The sequence below is a fragment of the Pezoporus flaviventris genome, unplaced genomic scaffold (genome assembly GCF_033815535.1).
Source record: "Pezoporus flaviventris isolate CSIRO_AGI_PZ_B2104156 unplaced genomic scaffold, CSIRO_AGI_Pfla_v1 ptg000031l, whole genome shotgun sequence".
In the NCBI taxonomy this organism is placed as follows: Eukaryota; Metazoa; Chordata; class Aves; order Psittaciformes; family Psittacidae; genus Pezoporus; species Pezoporus flaviventris.
This window is the reverse complement of record NW_026892579.1, coordinates 783,897-807,867: the sequence shown is the minus strand read 5'-3', so window position 1 is coordinate 807,867 and position 23,971 is coordinate 783,897. Positions and strand designations below refer to the sequence as shown.

Genomic DNA, 23,971 nt, shown 5'->3' with positions numbered 1-23,971 from the left:
AGTGTATTTTTGAAAATGTTTAGAAATATACAAGTATTTTGTGGAAAATCCTGAAATGTTGACAATACAGCAGTATCCTCCTGGGGTTTTTTGTCTGCAAGCAATTAAAAAAGAAACCTGGATTACTGAAGTGGAATTTTGCACTCACCTTGCAGGTTCTGTTGAGGGAAAGGAGACTGGGTTGTTATTAGAAGGACAGCTATGGCTGTTAAGGAACCCCAGCCTAGAAAATATCACCAATGTGTCACATAGTGAAATCCTAACCTAGAAGGCTCCCTTGCAAACCCAGACAGGGAGAAGAAACAACATTTACCCACCATATCACAATGGCAAGGCAATCAGAGAATAAATGGACTGTCTGACTGCTCCCCGAAGACCATAAGGTACAACAATCTCATGCTAGCAAGGATCCAACTTGCACATACATGATCTTCTTTTCTCTTGGAATTGTTTCCAGGTAAACTGCAAAGCAAAAGACACTGCAAGGGGATTAAGTAGAATTTTGCTGCGTATTCCCTTGAGCGCAGCTTTTGGCCATGTCTGGCACAGAAATAGTGCTAGATAAGCTTTTAAAACTGTTGCACATACACACAAACACACACGTCCCCCCACCTTTCCACCACCACCACCCCCCCCTATAAAAACTTGAATTCAAGATTCTATTTGAATCTCTGAAAATGTTTGGAAAAACAATATCCCAGATAGGGGATATCTACTGGTGAGCAGTACAGCATAGCAATTATGTGCCAATAAACTCAGTGCCAAACAACAATCCAGTCTTGAAACCTAGGCCTGACCTGAAAAGGTGATGACAAAGATTTTCTTTTCATAGACAATATTGAACTCATATAGATGTGAGAGATGTGAAATATTGACAGACATATGGGATAGGTAGAAAAGCCTTTTATTTTTATCTCTGTTAGAGGCTGCCTTCTGCTTTTGTTCAGGATATTTAACCTCTCCATATTCCCGTATCCTTTATTTAAAATGGGAAATAATGACAGGGACAATAACAGGCATGTTGCTTCATAACTTTTAGCTTCTGAGATGAAAGGCACTATTGAAGTGCAGAGTACGCTCAGGTATCACTTTATTTCTGTGCCAGATGCTTTTCAAATCTGCTTAGCAAGACCTTAGAGAAGTAATACCTTGGCTTCCATTCCTGCTAAAAAAAAAACCTCTAAAGCAAAGACAAAGAGAAACCAGTAGCAAACATTCAGCTATTAATTCTGCTTCTTTATTCCCCTTCCCATTTTCTGGTGAATACAGCTGTAAATCCTGAGACTACTTGGGCAAGAGAAAGATAGGAAGGAATCAGAAACTAAGGCTGAGGGAGATGGCTGAAGATAACTGCAACCATCTTTCTGTAGTCAAGGCTGGAGTTGAATGCATCTCTGGAAGCTGTCATCCTAGGAAGCCTGGGAGGTCTCTTCCTCCCAGCTGAAAGGCGACACCACAGCAACAGTGTAAGCTGCAGCCCTACCAATGCTGCATTACCTATTACACTTGTGTAATACAAGACAGGAGGTGCCATGTCTGTCCAGCCCCATATCCAATACCCAGTGATGATGAACATCTGGTGTTTATTTCCATATCTGCCATATTTGCCACATAGACATATAAGAACACAGCAAGTTTGTAGTTCCCAGAAAATCCTGACAGTAATTTGTCATTCAGGGACTTCCTTAGCCGGAAGTGGTCTCCTTGGGATTTTTTTTCCCACAATATTTTTTTTTTCTTTATAAGTAAGTGTCCACTTACATTTGAACCAAAAAAGTTTGTATCTAGCAGTTTCCCAAGAGGAGTTCCAGCAGCTCAGCTACACATTTGGTTAGTTTTGCACCTACTGTTGTGTAAAGTATCCTGAATCTTTCTCTGGAAAACACCAGCTATTCGATCTTCACTTTTTCCATGCTGCCACAGGTGGCATTCATCTCACACACCTACAGCTGCATGTAATTAGGCCTGCAGTTTAAACTAACAATCGAGATTTCCACCACAGTCAATAGAAGCAGGAAGATAACTCCAAAGAGCAATTTGCCCTATCTGTGGTAGACACCTCCTCACAACAGGGTGAATCACTGGTCTGACTTGTTTGTTAATGCCAAGGGCAGTCTGCAGAGGTAACACAGCAGCAAACAAGAATAGAAACAAATACAACCCAATATTTAAAACAGTTGTTCTCCAACTGTTGAACAGGTCATTTATGAATGAGAATGAACACGCTACAAAAGCTGAAGCTACAGCTTGTTTTTGTTCAGCTGTGTTCTCCAATTTACAGCCTGCGGCTAAATTAGAAGCTTTTTCCATTTACTTGTTTCATTTAGTGTGGTGACTGCTATGTGAACTAAGTAAACTAAAGGGAGGGAAATGGGATTCCTTTGGCTGTCAGTATGCTGATGAAAGCATGCAGGGAGAGAAGCCTTTGAAATTCAATGGTACTGCCCCATGCTCGCCATCCTGAAGAGAGCTGCCTTGGAAAACTGCAGTATCACAAGGAACATTTAGGAAATTTCCTGAGATGCCTTTACAGCATCAACCTTTTGCACATATCAATAGCTGGTTCCTGTGTCATTATTTCCAGTCATGTTCTGTCTTGGAGTGGACCTTTTGCAGAACAGAAGGCTGGTGCTGTGTCTCATCCTCACCACTGCAGAGTAGAGGCACTCTGCGTCCCACAAGGTGTGCTTGATTGGATCAAAAGCACAGGCTGAAGATATCTGACCCGCAGAGTGCAAGGATGAAGTGCAGGAGGGAAACCCTATGGTGTGAAGATATGACAAGTGAAACCAGCTGCATTTCAGATGCAAATGGACCTGAGCAGTCCAAGGTGTCATAGGGCTTGGCAGACGTTACACAGCCTGGTCTGTTATCATTTGGCACTGCACTGCAGAACAGAAACAAACTTAAAGCTCCAAGGAGGTGCAGTTTGTTTAAATAATAGCAAGTAATTAGTCTGAAGACAAAATCAGTGATGGCATTTTATAATTACAATTAATTTAAAGGTTAATTTCCTTTGGTGCTAAAATCTTATTTAAAACATTTACCAGGAAAGGAAATTAGGATGTTCCTATCTAGATGCATAGAATGCTTCTGGGAATCCATGCCTATTATCACTAGAAAATTAGGTTAAACTCAAAGTGGGAATTTCAATTCATTTTAGTGCATAATAGATGGTGGTCAGGGCCTTGAGTCAGAAGGGTTGCTTAGGGTAGACTGTATGATTAGCATTTTCTTTGTTTGTGGGATTAATTGCAAATGTTTCCAACAAAAGGGCTGGGTTTATACATGAACAATCTTGACATGAAAAGAAAATTGGTTATGGATTGCTGCCTTCATAGCTAATGAAGTTGATGTTCAAGGAATGCCTAGGAGACAGGATGTGGTATGAGGCAAATATATAAATAAAAACACACGAGGGAAAATGGTGGTGTTGCTGGCTCCATCTATGATAATTTCTCTTCTCCTTCCCTCTCTTTACTGCCACTCCCCTTGCATCCATCACTGCCTCCTGTGGGGATTGTCAACCTCAAGCTTAAAAAATATCTAAATAATATAATGTAAAGCTTGAAGGAAGTAACATTTCCATTTCAGCAGCTCATCACAATGGGATACTGCTTAATAAAATCAATGCATTGTAACAGCCAGGGAGATTTACTTACCTTGCATCACTTTTTCTTTTAACTATTCACCACCCATTTTATCTTTCCAAGAAAGACGTACTGCAGAAGTGTTGGAAAAGATCTGCATACATGACAGGGAATGAAAAGTTAACATCACTTTTATGAAGAAGCATATATTTCATACCGACACATTCTGAAAACATTACTTGTCTTATCATGAATTAATTGTTTCAGGAGAAGAACACAAAGCCCAGATCATGAAACAGAGTCTCACACAGTTGCATCAAACCAGTAGCAGAAATGAGGTAGTAACTAGTGATGGTTCTGACAACAAAAGCTGCAGATGATTTGAAGAAATATCTAGGTTATTGCTGCAGCTGAAGAGGACATGGTCGTGCTGGCCACAGAAATGTTTCGACATTTAAAAATAAACAAAACTCATATTCAAAATCAGGAAAAACTAGCAAAATCTGACAATCTTCACAAGCTGAAAATTGCATGGGAAATGGTTTCAAGCAGACTGTTATGTTTTGTTTTGATGCTGGTGAAAGACTCCATTTCAGTGGCAGTGTTTACTGCTACCTTACACTGAATGGAGGGCAGGCTTTGTAAGCAGAACATTACTCCCTTTGCCCCAGCAGAGGGAGGGCAGCTTGGACCCCATCAAGCACAGGCAGAGGAGAAGCCCACAAGTGACCATGTAAGACTGCTAGCTGCATTCCCCGCCCCAGTTTCCCAGTCTCTGAGGGCAGCTGGTTGCCTCCTTGAGGGTTGAGCCAAAATGAGCTGCTGGAACACTGCAAGTCCTGGCCAGTCAAACTCAGTCCAGACTGATTTCAGCAACATCTTGGAGAGGATCCGTGATGAGCTGCTGCAGGTGGAATAGGCTCATTAACCATTTCCAGTGACCCTGAAAAGGACACCTGCCCACAGCCATAGTGTCTTCCCCACTGAGACAGTCAACGTGAGCTCCTTGCAGTTTCCTACATGCCTGGAACACAGCTTTGTACTAAATTATTCTTAGCAGCATGTCTTCTGTTAAAGTTTTCTTTGTTACTTTTCTTTCAAATAGGTCTTCATTAGCACTGGATTGTTAACTTTCAGAGATTTGAGCCTTAATTCTCCACTTTGTTGCACCTACTAATGACTCTTTTTCTAATTTATTAGTGTGGTGGTCACACTTGGAGGCCAGTGCCCCAGGCGTTTTCTTTTTCCTCCTTTTTATTTTTTCCCTCTCTTTATTGCTTGCCCGTAGCAATGATCTGACTAAGAACAATTTTTCCTAATGATTCATTTGATAACTTCTATGATAATTCAGTCTACCACATATTTTCTTTAATTCTTAGAATGATTTGTCCATCAAAAATATTGCAGGGCTAATTTTTTTTTTTTCTGGCTCAGTATTCAAGATGAGAATTTGAAAGCAAATGGCTATTACCCAGCAGAGTCCAGCTCCATCCAGTTCAGGCAAATAATATATTCTTTAGACTGCTAATGTTCTCATGGCTGAGTGGAGGTCTTTTACAGACCCTTTACTGAGCACTGGACAAGCCCCACTACAAGCTTGGACAGGGGTCAAGAGGCAGCCTACCTGATGGCAACCTTTTTTCCAGGTCTATAAGTCTGACAAATGGCTTGCTGCATTTATCATATATAAAAGGAAGTGCTGATTATTTCAATCCCATATTTGTCATTGATGCAGCTATGCTCTAGCCATTTCCTCCTGGCCTCTGGCTCTTACTCTTGCCTGCCCTAGCCCTGGTCCCTGTTTCTTTCTTCAGCTGCTAAAGCCTTGCTTGTGCTTCTCAGCCCTTGCTTGGTTACTCCTGGTTGCTTTCATCATTGCTCCTTCCTGCTCAGCCATGACCCAAGTTGACCTTGTTCCTGCTGTCTGCCAGCCCTGCCTTGCTGAGGGCATTGCTCCAGAGCATTGTCTTCCTCATGTCCTGCCCTGAGGTTCTGCCACTGAGCAGACTCCTTCTCCAACTGGGAATACAACCAGAAGCTGGTCTTAAATTGAATGCAATATATGCATCTATGCTTGGTCTAATCAGAGGGAGTAACAGACTGATGTCCTTGTCAGTACCTCTGAATGGGTAGTGACAGCAGGTGATGTTTATCAGTTTTCACAAACCTGCACACCTCCTCAGTCCTACATCTTGACTCAAAAGGGCTGATCAAAGAATTAGCCAGGGGACCATCAGCAACAAAGACAGAAGAAGAGGCTGTAGGCCCTTATCCAACAAAAATCATAATAGGAGAAGAAGCAGCTGGAGGAAAAGCCCCTCTAAAGCAAAAAATCACAGAATAATTTTGACTACTATAACAGTAAGCAGCATAGAAATAGTGGCAGTGTGGCAGAATCTAAGATGAGAACCTCCACCAAACTTTGTGTAGGGATTTCCCTTTGCTGCTCCTGTGGCCATTATAGAGCTCAGAAACGCCATGAGGTTATGGTTTAAAAATCTGAGGGTTTGGGTTGACCTTGCAAATGGATGAGCTCAGAGAACTTACAGGCCATTACTGACTATTTGGTAGAAATGCAGTTCATTGCACTGCAAGAATCAGACTGGGTGTCCAAACCTTACGACAGTTCTGAGCCCTCCTGTGCAATAGAGAGGGCACAGCCTCACATACTGGCAGATGCCATCCTTCCACCTGCTTTCCAGATGCTTGGCTCTATCAAGTTTTACAAGTCTACTAAATTACTGTGCACTCAGCACAAAGACCGATAACATCTGATTATCATTGTAAACAAGCTTTATTGTGATTGCAGTCAAGCAAACCTCCTTCTGTGTGCTTTATTGTGGAACAGCCACCAGGCCAAGCTCACAGCATAAAAAGGCAGCAGTACTAAAGTGTTTGGAAGTGCCTTCACCAAACAGCAAGGTAGGTAGCAGCATTCTGGCAAAGCTGCAGGACCAAGGGTATCCCCATATGTTCTTCTATATTTTTTTTCCCCACGTCATTTCCGAAGTTATTAAAACCAGTCCTAATTTTACTCCCCTCCATTTTTTCTTCTCAGTTTGGCTAGTGTTTCGCTATCAGCATTTGTGCACAGCTCTGTCTGGTCTTACATACTCACTTCTGCACCAACAGTGCCTCCCGTGCTGTTATTAGGTGTTTGCCATCAGTTTGTTTGCCATTTCTTCTGTCTCCCAGCTACACAAGCAGTGGGGTGCCTTGCTGCATTGGTGAAGTTTAATCACACCCCTTCTGAGGCCTGAGTTCAGGGGGCCAGAGCCAGTGTACACAAATTTAAGACCTCACATGACAGATGGAGCCTATGTACACCATGTGTTCTCTCTCTTCTATACCACATGGGAAATATTTTCAGTCATTATCAAGAAGCATCCATGTGCACATGCACATACACTTCCCTGGTCATTAGCACTTTTTAAATGGTACCATCTTTATCATGCGTAATTGTAAATTTTTAATATTCTTTTAGTGCTTTACATTCATGAATGTATTTAAGGACTTCCATGATACCAAGCACTGTACAAACATGAACACCAGCCCTGTTTCTTGGGCATTGCAATCTGAGTGTTAGACAACAGGCAGTTGGTAATTGGTGGGTACAGGCAGAAAGTGAGCGCAAAGAAACTATGAGCAAATATTATTCACTGTGGTAGACAGGAGTATAAGGGCATTGGCAACCTAACTACTGCCAACAGAACAAAGAAGAGTTTAGGGAAAATAACAAGAACTATTTGTGAATACATTCTCATAAGGGTAGAAAATGTTTGGAAATTTTACAAGTATGGAGGTCAAGCTGGCAGCATGGGGTCAGAATTTAGCTGTTAGAACTGTAAGGAGAAGAGATTGGTGTGGAGTGTCTACAAAAGGCTTTAAATGTAGAAAGATTTAGCTTCTACTTGCTATAATATAGAAGGTTAAATCAGCAGCAGGGTTCAGAGAAGAGTAACCTAGCGAAAAAGATGAATCCTTCATCTTTTGTCTCCTTAATTCTGCATTTGGTGAGTTAAAAAAAAAAAAAAAAAGGAGCAATTATGGTGTTTGACAATGAGAGCCATGGGTTAATGTTGTAGCTGTGTCAACAGATAGGAAAGTCATCTTCTTCAATATGCAAAAATAAGCTTTGGAAGTTAAACTGTGACAGCCCAAACAGAAGTTGTCATCTAACTTATACCCCTGAGTGACAGGCTTGAGGATACAAGTGCCATTGTTCACCATGAGAGGTAGCAAAGAAGGTTAGGGAGGAGTGGCTAAGGTACAAGTTTTAGTCATGCTGACCTGGAACTGATGTTTAATTATCCACAGGTAAATATCACAGAGAGAAGCTGAGATTTCAGTTTGTATAGAAGGAGAAGAATGAGCACAAGCCAGGTAATCTGTGACACCCCACCAATGGCAGCACTTCCATTTGAGAGTACAATTACCCAGTTTACAGGAGGTGGAGAAAAATTAAAGGCAGATGTTACTGCTCATGGGACTCTGGCAGCATCCTGGAGGGAGAACCAGCAAGAAAGGTGACGAATGATGTGAGGAGGAAGGTGAGCACCTGCAGAGGAGACAGCAGAGGCCAGCGAGGCAAAGGTTTCAGGAAAAAGAGAGCAGTGGCTGTGTGAAAGGTGGTTGGATGACCATGGAGAGGGCTGTGTGCGCTGGGCTACCAATACCCCAATTTGGATAGGAAGTGGTAATCTGACTGCAGTTCCATCTGCATGCAAGGGACAGAACACAAGATGGGAGAAAATCTTCTACAGAGATGGAGAGTAGCTCCTGAAAGTGTTTGGAACCTCTCAGGGGAGGGAATGACACAAGAAGGGATAAGGGTGGGGATGATTTTTTTATTAAAGGGATTTATGTGTGTTTGTATTGGGAGGGAATTGCAAAAAAATGATCAAGAGAAAGAGTCTGTCACTGGGACAAGCAGAATTTTTATGGAACAAAATTCTTGTAACTGTAGTAAGAGAGAAGGGGAAATGAATGGCAAAAGGGTGAAAAAGGTTGGCAAACTGAAGAAAGGAGGACTAAATTATCAGCTTGCTCATAGAAGAAATGGAAGAGATGGAGTGCAGAGAAACAGCTGGAGATAGGAGGAGGGAAGTGGATGAGGAGGTGATGGGGTTGTCTGGGATGGAACTAATAAATCTGGAGGAGCCAATCTACTTCATCAAGCAGATGGACAAAATAAGGGAGGAGAGAGGAATCAGTGAGAAAAATCACCCTCTTAACTATCAAATGAAGAATTACCAAATAAGAAATCAGATATTTGTTAGAAATTGCTACAAAAGACATTTTCACTTTTAAAGAAGGAGCCTCAGGCAGGAAATAGATGTGGTGATGAAGGCAGGACTGAGTGCTGGCAGTAGATTCACCATTGTGAGAGGCAGGGCCTCATGCATCTGGAATAGAGATAAGCTAGTCAGCAAAACAAACAATAGCAGCAAAGAAACAAAGTAAGGAAAGGGTCTGAAAGAAGTCAAGAAGTCATCCATGCTGCAGGTCACAGGTTGGCCAAGTACATGGCTATTTCCCAACCATTCTCTTTCTTTACAGATAAAGCCACTCATCCTTCTTCCCCTTCCTAAACTCAATATGCTTTCATATTTAGTCTGTCTACTTACATATCTTGCATGTCTTCTAAAACGCAAGGAAAGACACAGTGTCAGTCACATTTCTATACATATATGCCCTAAATGACTCCTTAGATCAGGTCCTAAGCTAATGTAGATTATCATTGCTTCAGTGAAGTCACTGGAGCTGTAAATGTATATATTAGCTGAGAATCTGAATGTTTGTGCTTCTGTATTTGTATTTTACAGAGGAAAATTTCTGTAAGTAGAGTAGTGTATAGTCTTCTGGTTCCTATTCAGTACCTTTCCTTTTGTTTTCTACAGGAAGATGTTACTGCTTTTATTCTGCACTGTTTCCTTTCTCTTTGTCCATCTGTTGATTTCATCAGCTTCAGTGCTTCTCACTACCCATTTTCTAGAAAGTCCCTTCTCCCATATGCTAATGAGATCTTTTTTGTGCATCCCAGTTTAATGGTCCCTCTGTACACCACAGACTTCCAGAAATGAAAAATGCTAAACCTGTTTATGCTTCTCATTCTGTCCTGATATACACCAGAGACAGCAGGGCTGTGACTATGAGCAGAGGCTGAAACTTCACATCACTGTGGGTGCTTAGTAATAGAAAATATGTCTCTGTATTGACCTGTATCTCCAGTCTGTGTCAAAGTTGTAACCATAGTCATATGCCTGACAAGCCCCTTAACACTAGCAAAGGAAGCAAATACTCCAGGTAGATTTCTGTAATGCATTTTACAGATAAATAGTACTGCTAGTATCATATTCAAGTCCAGCTCAGAAAAAATGCATCTCAGCACCTAATATTTCAACGGTGTATTTGCTTTGTGTGGCCAGGTTTTGGTAGCAGGGGTGGGCTATAGGAGTGGCTTCTGTTAAGAAGCTTCCCCTGTGTCCAGTAGAGCCAATGCCGGCCGGCTCCAAGACAGATGCACCACTGGTCAAGGCTGAGCCCCTGTCCTTATCTTGACCCACAAACCTTTTGTTATATTCTCTCCCCTGTCCAGCTGAGGGGGGGAGTGACAGAGTGGGTGCCTGGCATCCAGCCAGGGTCAACTCACCACAAAAGGAATGGGATTCTATGTTTATTTGTACTTGCACATGTGCTTTTACTAAAGCAAAACATAAAGAGCCACTTCTGATAACAGTGACATGTAAGATGAATGTAAAATAGAATAGTCAAAAATGTGTTTGATGGATGAGGTTAAGGATGGAAAGCCTCTGCAGTGATTCAACTAATGAGCCTTGTTTTATTCATCTCATGTTATTGCTGCCAGGAATGTATCAGTCGTACAACACTTTCAGTGACCTTTCAGGCACAGCCAGGATAAAATGCCTTCAGAAAGGGCAGCATTTTGCATGCTTAAAGAAACTAGCTCTGAGTCCACAGGGAGCTTTTAGCACAGTCTGGACACCGCAGGCTTTCCAGTGATAAGAAACTGCCACCATTCAGAAACCTTGCTACAAAGAAATTACTGAAATCCTTCTGTATTGTAGTTCACTTTCTATTACCTACATTTACCTATCTTGCAAAGTTTGTTGTTGCGTGTAAGAAGCCATTGTATGCCTACTACAAGGTCACAGTAGTACTTTCTGCCCTAACATCATTTGGTTACACACATGGGAAGTTCCACAGTCAGCTGAACACAGAAATGTCTCTACAAGCTTGCCTTGTTTGCACTTGACAGTCTGACTTGTTAACAGTCTGTGTTTACTCTGTGCAACAGGGCAAAGACACAAATCATGCAGAGATGTTCAGCATGCACACAAACTCCTTTTACTCAAAGAAACCTTTCTCTTAACACACTGGTTTAGCTAAAACAGCCCTAAAATCATCATTAAGACCTTTTGCCCTGTGACTGCAAAACAGGGTATCTGTGCGTGCAGCCTTCTAATAATGGTTTAGCAGTTGCTTGAAGGGTGTTAGGAAGTGCACAGGAAATGCAAAGCTGGACGAATGTATATGAGCAACATCCATAATGTGACATGATTGACACCAGTGAGACACTCAGTCCAACACAGGTATTTTCTGACTTGTAGTGTTAGAGGTCAAGAATGACAAAAAAACAGAAAACTGGTCAAGAGAACAACAAACCTTAGCTACAGCAAAAACATCTATTCTCTTTGCTGCAGTCTTTGTATTTGAATAAAATGGGTTTGTTTCCTTCCAGCCTAGCTCTTCAATCAACAATATTCCTACAGTGAATTCTTTGTTCTGTGCCTGTAAACTTAGAATGCTTCCAAAGACATAACCACATTGTAATACAGTTATTCTGATAGCTACAAACAATAAGTAGGAACCAAGAAATGGCATTTATCTTGATTTTAGAAAGATTTTAACCCTATGAAAGGTTTGTGAGAAAGCCAGGGAAATAGTGTCCAGATGTAGTCATCATAGGTGGTGTGCAGAATTGTTTAAAACTCTATTTGAAAACTAGTTATTAACCAGTCAGGATGACATTTCAAGTGGGATCCCACTAGGTCCTTGGCTAGAGAAAGAATTCTCTTCATTATTTTTGTTAACAGCAAGGATGATCAAGGAGACAATATCTGTAAAAATTTCAGATGAAACAAGACTGGGGTGGGTATGAACACTTGTGAAGATAGGATTAGAAGTAAAAATGATCTTGAGAAGTGGCTTGAAGTCAAGAAGATGATTCAGTACAGACAAGTGCAAAAGAACTCCTGTGGAGAAGAACCAATCAAGTGTCTTCAGATAAAATATGGACTACTTGGCTAGACTACAGTTAGTGTAAAAACATAAAAATAAAGATCTGGTTATTAAGCATTTGTATGATGCTGTTGAAAAGGAGAAATTAAAAAAAAAAATAAAAGGCAGAAACTCCATCATGTTAGTTCAAGTAATGTACAGAAGACCTACATGGCAGTTGTTCCAGTCAGTCCTGATTTTTGCACCCCACTGTAAGAAAAACAAGTAGACTGAGAAAGGATCGTCAGGCTTGGAAATGCAGAGGCTTGAAAACATGCACTGTGAGAAAAATTTGAAAGAATTATGTATGCATAAATCTGAAAAAGATGGATAGCATGAAAACACTTTTCGAAAATGCTTAAAAGTAGTTGTAAAAAAACCTCTTCATTTGTCTTTATATCCATGGGGACAAAAGGCCAGAATGTAGAAAGTAGTTAATTTGCAGGAAATTACATTTAAATTAGACATTAGGAAGTTAGGCTCAGGGAAAGGCACCACAAAGAGACTATAGAACTTTCTTCATTAGAGATGTCAGGAATTAATTCAGTAACACATCTTTCTGGGATAGGAGTATATGTAATGCTACCACAGAGCACAGAATGGGCAGAATTATTTCTGCAGGGGCCATTCGTGCCCGGGAAGAAGGTGGATGACAGGTTCAGCATGTCTGTGATTGCAATGCAGGCATATTGTACCAGTCCACTCTACTGTTTTGGTAGCTCTTTGCTTTCAAAATACATGTTGGACAGAGAGGTACAAGAATTTGATTTTGTAACATGTCTGGAATGCCTGTGACTGCATGATAAATGTGGTTAAGTATGACACATATTGAGGGGTACTTTAGGATAAAATAACCTCATAAATGCAACTTTTACGGAATCCAACCACTGTGAAAGTTCTCAAGCCAGTAGTGATAAATTGACATTTCATTATTTTTATGTGAATATTATTACATTTTAGGTCTAGAAGAAGCTATCCTCTGTCAAAGAACATTTTCTGGATTTTTTGCATTTAATGTACACAGAGCCAGTCTGTCAGTAACAGTGCCCTGACCTGTGAAAAATGCACTTACATACTGTCGTGGTTTAAACCCAGTCAGGCAACTTGACTGGGTGGTAGCACTGCACCAGCTACCACAAAGGAGAAACATGACTGCTACTGCTGAACCCAGGACACGTACCTGAACTCTTTGGCCCTTTTCTATCAAAGTAAAGTCAAATTCACATCTGCTATGTAAGAGACAATATTTCAGGGATGAGAACTATCCACAAATAACCCCCAAAAGCCAATAGTTGGGTCTCCCAGAGCAAAGGAAGCAAAGGGTATGCTTTTACCAGTGTAAAGAAAGTGTTACAGCAGAGAAACAGGGGTCTCAGGCTCAGATAGGACTGAATGGCCTGGAAATCGTTTAAAATAAACATGAGAAGACCATGGGGAACTGTCAGTGGTGTGAATTAATAAATAACTCCCACCCTACAACCTTCCTGCAGACCTCCAGCACCTTGAGAGAAAAGCTGGTTTCCTCAGATCTGTGAAGCCTCATCTCTGAAGCTCAGACAAATTGTTCCAACCCTCTGTTCGTGCATTTCAACCCAAATGTCAAAGCAGGGAATCAGAGAAACTTTTGTCTCTCAGACAGAATTGGATCAATGCACTCTCTCCTCTACATCACTGAGCCAAGCATGACAGCAAGCCAGACAGAGTAATCACAGTCAGAAGCAATGCATTCATGCCAGTTAATAAATGGGTTTCAGCATTTGTAATATATGAATAGCATGTTGGTTTGTACTCCAGTGAGGTGTTCTACTTAAAAAGAGGAATGTGTGGATATTTCTGATAGACAGAGGGCTCATTGTCTTTCTGTGATTTTAAAATGAATTTGATTTTAAAATTTAAAAAGTGACTTTGCCTTTCTCTACTTGTTTTACCCTTATTCTGCATCTCCACAATTAGCTGGTCTAATTTTAACAGATAATAAAGGGCCCATCAAAAAATAATTTGTGTGCTGGGTGGTTCTTGAATCATAGTGCCTATCACTTCTGAAAAGATGTCTCTAATGAAAGCAATTTCCCCCCTTTCAGTTGATTTCATAGGTGGATTTGACTCTTACGGCTATCAAGGTCCACAGAAGACATCTCATTTACAGCTACAGCCCATGTATATGTAAGTACTTAACTTCTGAGATATTCTGCAGAGTGGCAGGCTGATATTAAAGGATCATTAAGCTGAAAGATGACGTGACTTTAAAATTCAGAAGAGGCAGAAGCCTCTTTGATAGACTGAATTCAAGCTACACTTAAGAATCAACATTACATTTCTGTTGAATTATAATGATTTCTTAGGGCAGGATATAATGTGTCACAGTTGTTTAAATAGCATCCAGCTCTCACCTGATTTCCCCAATTTTCATTCCACTCAAAGGCAACGGGAATTTGGTGCAGTAAAAAATAGTCAGATGTGACAAAACTTGGTTGCAAAAAAGTGGGGTTTATTAAGATTTATCAAAATTTCAGCAACTTGGTAAATTAGTGGATGTATTTAGCATTTGTCTTAGCAGCGCATCTGTTCACTGAGGCACCAAATGTAACAACATCTGCCTTTTAAAACCAGTTAAAATAGTAAGCAGTATTTTACTTAACCAGTGAGTGAGAACTCCGGCCACTGCCTAGCGTGCAGCTTGATGTATTTGAGGATTAAATGGCTAATCAAATCTCAGCACATACACACAACTGGAGTACATTCTCACTAGAGCTGACACCCAACCATAGACCAGTCCAGGAATAATAATCTCCAAATATTTCTTGTACTGATGCCAACTGCAATTCAGAACAGTCCTGACTGCCCAGATAAATCCTACCTTACTGCCACAGCCTTTTGAAATGTTCTTTATTTACCATCACTGGCCTACATGGTAAAAGCACAGCACTGAACAGCTCAGAAGGGGTCAAAATTTACTTTGTTTTCTTTGTTTCTTTGTTTAATATCTCTTTTGAGGAAATGAGCTAAATACAGGCAAAAAATATCCATCCCAACATACACTTCTATTCACTTTCAAGTGTGTCTTCTGAATAGCGGAAGCAAATATGCTAATGGATTACTGGATTTTTGCATGGAAATGGTGTTTACTCCTTTATCATTGGTACAATCAATTCGGGGGTAGTGTTTAGGATTGGGCCCTTTGGGTGCTCTTCTAGGAGCTTTCTAATAATCTCAAATTACAATAGTGCCTATTTCCAATGCCATCTTTACTTCAGCTTCCCATCTGTCTTTGCTCAAGTAAAGAATTTTCACCTGCACTTTTGGCACGGTGTTGTGCATTTAGAAAATGTTATTTCCTTCCTAGCATTATGTGCAGCTCATAGGTACTTAGAACAATTCTAATCCTATTTCTTTCTCAGTATAACATACCTTGTCATCAATATATGGAGCCCTCTAGCTGAGATATTATTCCATTCTCTTTATGTTCTCGGTGTTCCTTCCAGTACAGCAGATTACATTTACTGACTGACTTCATACTGGCTGGAAAGAAAGCTAGACCTATGGAAAAAAAAAAAAAACAAAAAGAAAAAAAAGTCAATATTATAAAGCTTGTAGTTGACACAAAGAGATACATGATTAATCCATGTAAACTGTGTGCTGCCTTATTTCAATGCTGCATTCTCATGGGAGTATAGATGATTTCACTGTCTTAACTGAGAGACAGAAATCAGTATGTGAGCTGATGTTTTGTCCAGTCAACCCACAAAAGTATTGCTGTGTCTCAGCCAGATCAAAAAAGGCACTTCCTGTTTCCTTCTGACTGTATAGTATTTGACAAGGTTCTCTAGAATTGCTACAGTCTGTCCTTAGGAGACTTTTACAGCATTTAGTAATACCTTTCTGTTATTTACAGCTGGGGCACAGCAGGAACACATGCATATGTATTCACACTGCAGTTGCTCTGTAATGCAGGCAGACTGTTAGGTACTGGAGTGACAAATTCGAATTAATCAAGCCGTGGTTTTATCTGCTTGTTGCACTGTTTACAGCAATATCACATACTGGAAATCAAAACACACTTATATGATAACAGCAGGCCATACTTGATGCTTTAAAGCTTTAGTTGCTGGGAGGAGGGGTTTGGTTCCCTAGAGATCTTTTTCACCAAAGAACTATTCAGGCTCCTACTGAATGCAACTTGTAGAGCTCTTTGTTTATGAGAGAAATAGGAGGTAGTTGCCTTTAAATCATTTGGTTACTAATTATATATCTTTTACCATTGTCTGTGGTGTTGTAGTACCTGTAGCTGAGCTAGGCATGCTACAAAGTCAAGGAGAACATATGGCCTCAGCTTTGAAGAGCTTACCAAAACAATATCAGCTTCTAATGGTTGTACAGATTCTGTCAAAATGCAAATTTCAACTTGTATTTCAGTAATAAGCACAAAGAACCCCCCCTACATCTATAAGACTGATTCATATACAGAACCATTACAAATAGAAGACATACAAAGTTGTGTGGCAGGTCCCAGTCATTACCCACATACTGCTTACTCATGTGAATTGATTTAGTGGATTGCGATGACAGAATTCCATCAACACAAACTTTTATTTCAGTTCAAGACAGACAGACTTATATCCAAGTGATTTAAATCAATTTTAACTGGTTTATACATGCACTGTTTAATTATTACCCTGGAGGAATGCTGGGTTTAGTAATTGCTAACTATTAAGACGCAGTGTTTTGTAACCAGTTTCCTCGTGTATGCTAGTTAGCGCTTCATTTTGTTACTTTGGAGGTTATACTGAACCTACACAAACCTACATATGCAATTAAATTATTTTATTGATTTACTCAGGCTCCTCACTCATGTTTACATTTCTACTGTGTCAGTACTTTTTCTCTAAAGAATTACTACTTTTTCTTCGTGATATCAATCAAGCTCTACTTATAAGAACATTCCAATTCCATTTAAATGCATACAGTATATTTTTGTGGAATTTCATGAGTTATGCAAAGCCACCATAAATGAACAGGATACCCAAGGAAAAAAAATATTTATTTATGAAAAAGAAGCATTATCTGTAGATAGTGAACTGATGTGACTATCTTGGCTACTGTTTCCTTAAAACATTCAAAATTATTAGATTCAGGCTCACTTTATTTCTTTTCTCTGTATTTTAGGCTTTGAATTCCAATCACAACTCTCCACATTATCTCTCTCAATTTCACATTTAATTTAAATCAAGTTACTTTAAAGAGAAAGCCATATTCAATTTAAAATTATGTTTTAAATAAAACACTGGTGTTTTGGGGAAGAATTCTTGTAATGACATTTGTTACAAATGGCTTTTTCTTACTATTTAAGTGCTAGCAGCGTGCTCCATGCTGTACAAGCCAAGAAGCCTAGACAGTCCCTTCAAAACGAATACGCTTTTTAAACAGAATGGGACAGAACTGGTGCTCGTGTACCTCCTTGCAGCGTGGCCACAGCTGATGTACTAAAAAGCAGCTTCCTGGTATTCGGTGTGAGAGATGTCAGTGCTCATTTCCTGACCACAGGACAAGAACACAATAAGATGGTGGAAATCAATTGTCAAGAGAAAATTCTGCTCTTGGAAGGTGACTGAAGAAAGTGACTGAAGAAGGTGACTAAGCACTCCAAAGCACTGATTCTGCTGCACATGAAAAAACACAGTTATAGTTGTGGAACAAGACTGCACTGCATGATTACTGTTCTAAAAACAGTTGGAAGGAGGGAGGGATGGGAGAGAGATTTTTCTTTACGTTTTTCACAGTAAACTTGTTTGCCCAAGAAAAGAAGAAACGGAGAAAAAAAAAAAAAAGCATGCTTGTCTGATGCTGATGCCTAATGCACGGAGAAATTGCTCAAAAGCAGTTCATCCCTGAAGTGAAGCTTGCTTTACTTATGTACTGTGAAGTCTGTGAATCTTTGCATTTTTCATATATATATATATATGTATATATATACACACACATATACTATATATGCATAGAAACACACACACCTACATGCACACAGACCCCTTTATATATATATGTGTTTGTAAATATATATATGCCCACTTATGTGTATTTTGCTACACATTACTGGGAGGCATTGCTTTTCACTAAAAGGCACTTAACAATAGTTTCTGGCTAATGAGATCCTACCTTTCACCAAATCTGAGAAGCATTTCAGGTCAGTAACTCGGGGACAGAGGGGTTTAAGAGGGGTTAATATATTTGCCTTACTGCTTGGTCCCATCTTTTCTATGCATTATACTGGTCATGGTCTCCTAGTCTAAGTTTGTGGGTATTTGTCTAGATAATTGTACATACTGAATCATAGAATCAACTAGGTTGGAAAAGACCTGCAAGATCATCAAGTCTGGCCATTACCCCAGGACTGCCAAGTCCACCACTAAACCCTATCACTGAGGGCAGCTACATGTTTTTTGAACATTTCCAGGGATGGTGACTCCACCACTTCCATGGGAAGCCTGTTCCAATGCCTGATCACCTTCTCTGTGAGGGTGAACATTTTTTCTAATATTTAATCTAAACCTCCCCTGGCACAACTTGAGGCCATTTCTTCTTGTCCTGCCTCTTGTTACTTGGGAGAAAAGACCAGCCACCTCCTTGCTGCATCATCCTTTCAGGTAGTTGTGGAGAGCAATGAAGTCCCCCCAAGCCTTCTCTTCTTCACACTAAAAACCCCCAGGGCCCTCAGCCATTTGTCATAAGTCTTGTGCTCCAGGCCCTTCACCAGCTTTGGTGCCCTTCTCTGGACCCGCTCCAGCACCTCAATGTCTTTCTTGCAGTGAGGAGCCCAGAACTGAACACAGGATTCAAGGTGCAGCCTCACCAGAGCCAGGTACAGGGGGATGATCGCTGCCCTGGCCCTGCTGGCTGCGCTGTTGCTGATACAGGCCAGGGTGCTGCTGGCCTTCTTGGCTGCCTGGGCACAAGCTGGGTCATGTTCAGCCGGGTGCTGACCAACATCTGCAAGTCCTTTTCTGCTGAACAGCTTTCCAGCCACTCTTCCCCAAGCCTGGGGCATTGCATGGGGTTGTTGTGGCCCAAGCACATGACCTGACACTGGGCCTTGTTAAACCTCATACCATTGACCCATGGATCCAGCCTGTCCAGATCCTTCTGTAGAGCCTTTAAAGTACTGAGCCTGAAGGTACTACTTTACCATTCACTTTAAGTATAAATGAAACATATGCAAGACACAAAAAAATGGCACCTAGTGCATAACCACTGTGATACTCAGCAAGTTCGTGTAGTCCAAATCTGCTGCATTATTACCTCCTCAGGTCTGTGGGATTCAGACAGTATGGGCAAAATTTAATTTAAATAAACTACCAGGTAAGCCTTGCCTCGCCACCACCAACATCTTGCTTGGTTTAGACTGCAAGCTGGCGTTACAACACACAGATTTGGGACTCCACTGTTCACGTGTATGGGGCTGTGGCACTTGCACATGCACTCTGCTTTGCAACTGAGCCTCAGGTGGTTTTCCCTGGCACCTGTGATTCAGTCCTTTTGTCCTCATACTGCGTCACTTCTTGCTTTTATAAAAACAGGTACATTTCTGATGGATTATTATAGGTCAGGTCATCTTCCAGTTGACCCATGGAGATATAGTTCTGCCTATAATTAAATATTACTACTGCTTAGAACAGTTGAGAAAACCTGTGCTGACTTCTCTGACAATGTTCCAGAGAGCCAGGCAACCACCTGAGCAAACACTTTGTCATTCTGTCCTCTTCATTCCATGTGTAGCTGAACTGCTACTGGTTGGTGGCTTATACTTGCTTACAAAAGGGTACAAGAGCAACAGGGCAGTGATCAGACACGTATAAGATAGATAATTATCTTTCTTTTTCTGTCTTTCCTCTAGGTCAAAGTAAACATGAGGACTACTCAACATGGGCTAGAGGACCTGTCAAAGAAACTGTTTCAGGATGGCCTCCTGGTTCTTCAAAGAGCAAAAAATTACCCAGTTTTTGTGCTAAAAATATATATATATAAGAGCTGATTGAACAGTGAGACACCAGAAACCTTCAGTCCCTCTTTCTAATAGGTACTAAGGATGATGCCCCAGCCCCCTACCTTGGACCTCCTGCCTCCCAGCACCATAGGGGCAGAGCAAAGGCATTGGTGCAGTCTTCTGGGTCTTCCCTACCGTGGCTACTACCAGTGTGGCCCACCTGGATTGAGACATGAACCCAGCCCACTTGGTGCTTTTGGAGCCCCCTCTGCACTCCTGTCCATGTCGAGTCTCCTTAGTCAACACGACACTAAAAATACGAGGATGAACTTGCAACAGAAGTCAATAGACAGCGCATTGTTTGCCCTGAAGGCTGTACAGTTCATACTTGCCTTAACCCAACTGCGTTGCACATCAGAGAAACTCCGTGCAAGCTTTCTGAAGTAACATGCTGCTGTTAATTCTGAACGATTTCTAAGTCAGTGGTTTTCTTCTGTTTGGTTTTGTTTTGTTTTCATGTCAGGGAATAAGGCTCTGTTGCTCCACAGCTCCAGAGCGACCAAGTAGAAAACTGCCAGCTGTCTGAGAAGTGCTTTACTTTTGAGACTCCTCAGTGGTCAAGAAATAAACACTTTATAATGGTTAACAGATAAAAAAAATAAAGGAAATGAGACCTTTTGGAGGCCAGGGTGGGGAAAGGGGTACCAGAAACTAATAACTGAACCTACTGGAAATAAGCAGCAGAAACAGTGCTTCTTAACCCCGCTGTTTTCATTTATCGCACTGTAGGTGCTTTTATAGCTATCCCTAAATGTCTTTTACTAACTACAGACACATCTGCAGATTTATATCAACAAAGGCCAACTGAATATGTACTCACTACGTTTACTCTTTTATATCTAATTTCAACTGAAAATTCTCTGTGAGATTTTTTTTTTTCTAATTGCACCATGAGGGATCCATATATTTTATTTTTTTTGTTTCAGTTGGGGAGGGCAGGGAGGGACTAGTTGAGTTGAAGAAATGTTGGAGACATTTTTGTGGTACATTTGGGGGATCTGTTGTGTGTTAGAATGTGTATTTTATCTTCCTGTATTATTGTGGCTGAAAAAAATCCTGTGCTGTTATGTAGTTGGCAACAAGATGCCTTTGGGAATTTTGCTAGTAGGTCAATGTGTATATGAAATACTCTGAACTCCTAGGAAGGTATGTTTTGTTCTACATCTGATCTGTATTTTCAAGCACTTAGGTGGCTTTCATTAGGAAAAACCCAATATTTTGCTCAGGCTTTTCAGAAACTTGGATTGTCATTGTTTCTTTGCTCAGACCTTGCACAGGCAAACACATGCAGCTGCCACACCTGAGGTGAACACGCACCTTTTGAGGGCAAGAGGAAAGGTCAGCGCTTGGAAAGGCTTGAGATGCCCCTGAGCAACTCCCTTTACCTTGCTGGTCAAACCCTTGCACCCATACAGCTCCCAGGATCCCAAGGCCTGTGCGCTCACACCACTCATCCATCCCTGTACAAAGCAGTGCCCTTTGCTGTGTCTGCATGGATGTACAGTGTCACAAGCAGCAACTCTGGACAATGACAGAGGAACAGGCATTCACCATTAAAAACAAGATATGGGACAGGTTCAGGAACTATACTTACATTTATTCAGCGAGATTTTTATATATATATTTGTGTGTGTGTGTGTGTGTGTGTGTGTGTATGTCTATGTATATAAAATACACGAGAATAGCTATGACAGGGGCTGCATAAACCAGGAAGATTCTGGTGAAGGGGGACAAGGGCTCAAGCCCCAGATCCTGCTAGGGATTTTCTGTGTGAATTAGTTAGGCTGGTCCCTAGGCGTGATCTGTTACAGCATTCATTGCTGATTTGCATCTCAAATTTAACTTTTCAGACTTGGGTACCTGAAGATCCAAGTTCATTCTGGGTAGAGCTGTTTTTCACGCCCTGAAAAATCATGCAGCCTCCAAGTGCCAGGCTGAAATTTTTGGAGAAGTTTCAAAAGTTTTTACTTTTATGTAGTATGGAATATAGCAGATGTGTAGTATTAAACACAAGTAGAGGTTTAAACGGAACAAAAATGTCATAACAGGGTATTTTAGCTTTCCCTGTGTGCCAGTTAATCAAAATCATATTTCTATAAAAATCATTTTTTAAGGTGAAAAGAAACCAGTTTAGGCACCTAAGCAGCAATCCAGTTTTCAGAAGGTAATTTTTCATACCTTTCAGTGATTTCCCTTGGAACGGCAGGTACAGGTAGTTAGCAATTTTAGAATTCAGACAATTTACTGAAGTGTCTACATGTAGCTTTCAGGCCTGATTTTAATTTAGAAAATTTTGGCCTTAATTTCTCTGTGTCTTAGTCTTCCCAAATATAAAACGGGAATAATATGTGCCTCACAGGCTTATTGTGAGGTCTGAATTGTTGATGTTTGTAAAGTGCTTAGGAAATAGGAAGCACATCTAACTATTAAGGATTACAATATAAATGCGTATTCATGTTACATATAGAGTAGATATACACACACTAACATACACACAGTATACATATATATACACATACATACCTGTATGAAGTTGGTATGCATAACCCTGCTTAAGTTGCAGTTAGTGCACCGCCATTAAAAAAAATTAGGACTGTTGACTACTAAACTAAATGATTAGTGGACAGATCTCTTCTGAAAGCAGTTTAGAGCACAGTAATGTGAGAATATCTGGATGACATTTTTGATTTGTACAGCTGTATCCTCCTCAAAATCCAGTAAAGAATGTTATTTTTCTAGGCTGGGCTTTTGGTATAAACTTAAATATTCAGAAAGCAAGAGATGCAATCCAAATGTGTCTTTTTTTTTTTTTCTTTTGGCATTTGTTAATTCTGAATGTATTTTTAACAAAAGTGATTTTTTTGACTTACTAGTGTAATTTGCATTTAAAAAAAAAATAAATGGAAAAAATATAGGTTTCCAAGCTATTCATGCCCCCCCTGCTGCTATTCACAACTTACAGGAAACTTAGAATTACTGTTCCCAACTGAGCAACGATGCAGGATAAAGAATCTTACTGCATTTACATGATGACAGTCCCAATCTGTGCACTGCATGGATGTGACAGCACTGAATAGAAACTGCCAGGTCATGACACCATTTTAACTCAGGCATTTTCATTATCACTGACACTAAAATGTTTCTTTTACAAGGTTGACTGCAATAGACTCTTCACTACAGAAAACAGGGCTTTTTTGCCCACTCATCAGGAATTTTAAGCCTATGATAGGTTTACAGTTGCCAAGAGTGTAAAGTATTGTGAAAGTAATCCTTGTTAAGAAGGAGCTATGTAACATGGGTATTTCCATAGCATTAATATTCTTTTATATGCGGTTCATTGTCCCTACATTGAAATGATGAAATCCTGTCACTGAAATGGTGAAATCCTATCTTAGGCAACGTCTTTATAGAGCTCACATAGACAGCTTGCCTGAGGTCATTTAATAAAGGCACAGCAGAAGAGTATACATATTTGAGATACTCAGTCATGCTCTCCTAAGACAATTCCTTAGAAAGAGAATTCATTAGCTATTGTCATTAGGATTTTTTATGCCATAGTTATAGTGCAAGTGATACTCTTCAGTCAGGTAAGGAAAAGTGGTTTGTGCTCCACTTGCTTAATTTAAGTCCTCAGCTGCCATACAGCATTTTGACAAAGGCTAGTGTGGTATTTATTGATACCTGGATCCCCAGATTGGAGTGGCTATTAACTCAGTGTCTAAAGGTTTTAATCACATGCATTCTCACTCTTCATCTGAGCACATTGATAGTAGGCAAAGCAAAAACTCCATACACCTTCCAACCTGTAAAATATTCATTTCCAGTCCTCTGTTTTATTTTCAAATGCAATTACTCAGAGGATGAGGATTTTTCTCACAAAAATGGAAAGACCCGTGAATAGTCTGTGTGTATGTGTTGCTTTCTTTCTACCAACAAGTCTCTTCAGCGTAGCTGCGATGACACAGCATAGACTTTTAGAGTTTGTTTTCTAGCTAATCTGAACCTGGCTACTTCCCAGTGCATGTGGATTGGCAACAGATAC

At 40.4% G+C, this 23,971-nt stretch overlaps 1 protein-coding gene across 4 annotated transcripts in view; it reads left to right on the top strand.

Annotated features, from left to right (window-relative positions):
* NKAIN2 (sodium/potassium transporting ATPase interacting 2) overlaps nt 1–22,856 on the top strand; it is a 558,646-nt gene extending 535,790 nt beyond the window's left edge. For 2 of the 4 annotated variants that reach the window (XR_009744502.1, XR_009744500.1), the window contains 3 exons: nt 13,973–14,054; nt 17,239–17,505; nt 19,780–22,856. Coding sequence is in view for 1 of the 4 variants with exons in the window: in XM_061460014.1 (XP_061315998.1) it covers nt 13,973–14,054; nt 19,780–19,789 (92 nt within the window). In the remaining 3 variants the exon portion in view is untranslated. The remainder of the gene's footprint in view (nt 1–13,972; nt 14,055–17,238; nt 17,506–19,779) is intronic. The other 2 variants (XR_009744501.1, XM_061460014.1) reach the window with 2 other exon arrangements.
* Nucleotides 22,857–23,971: the final 1,115 nt, after the last annotated feature.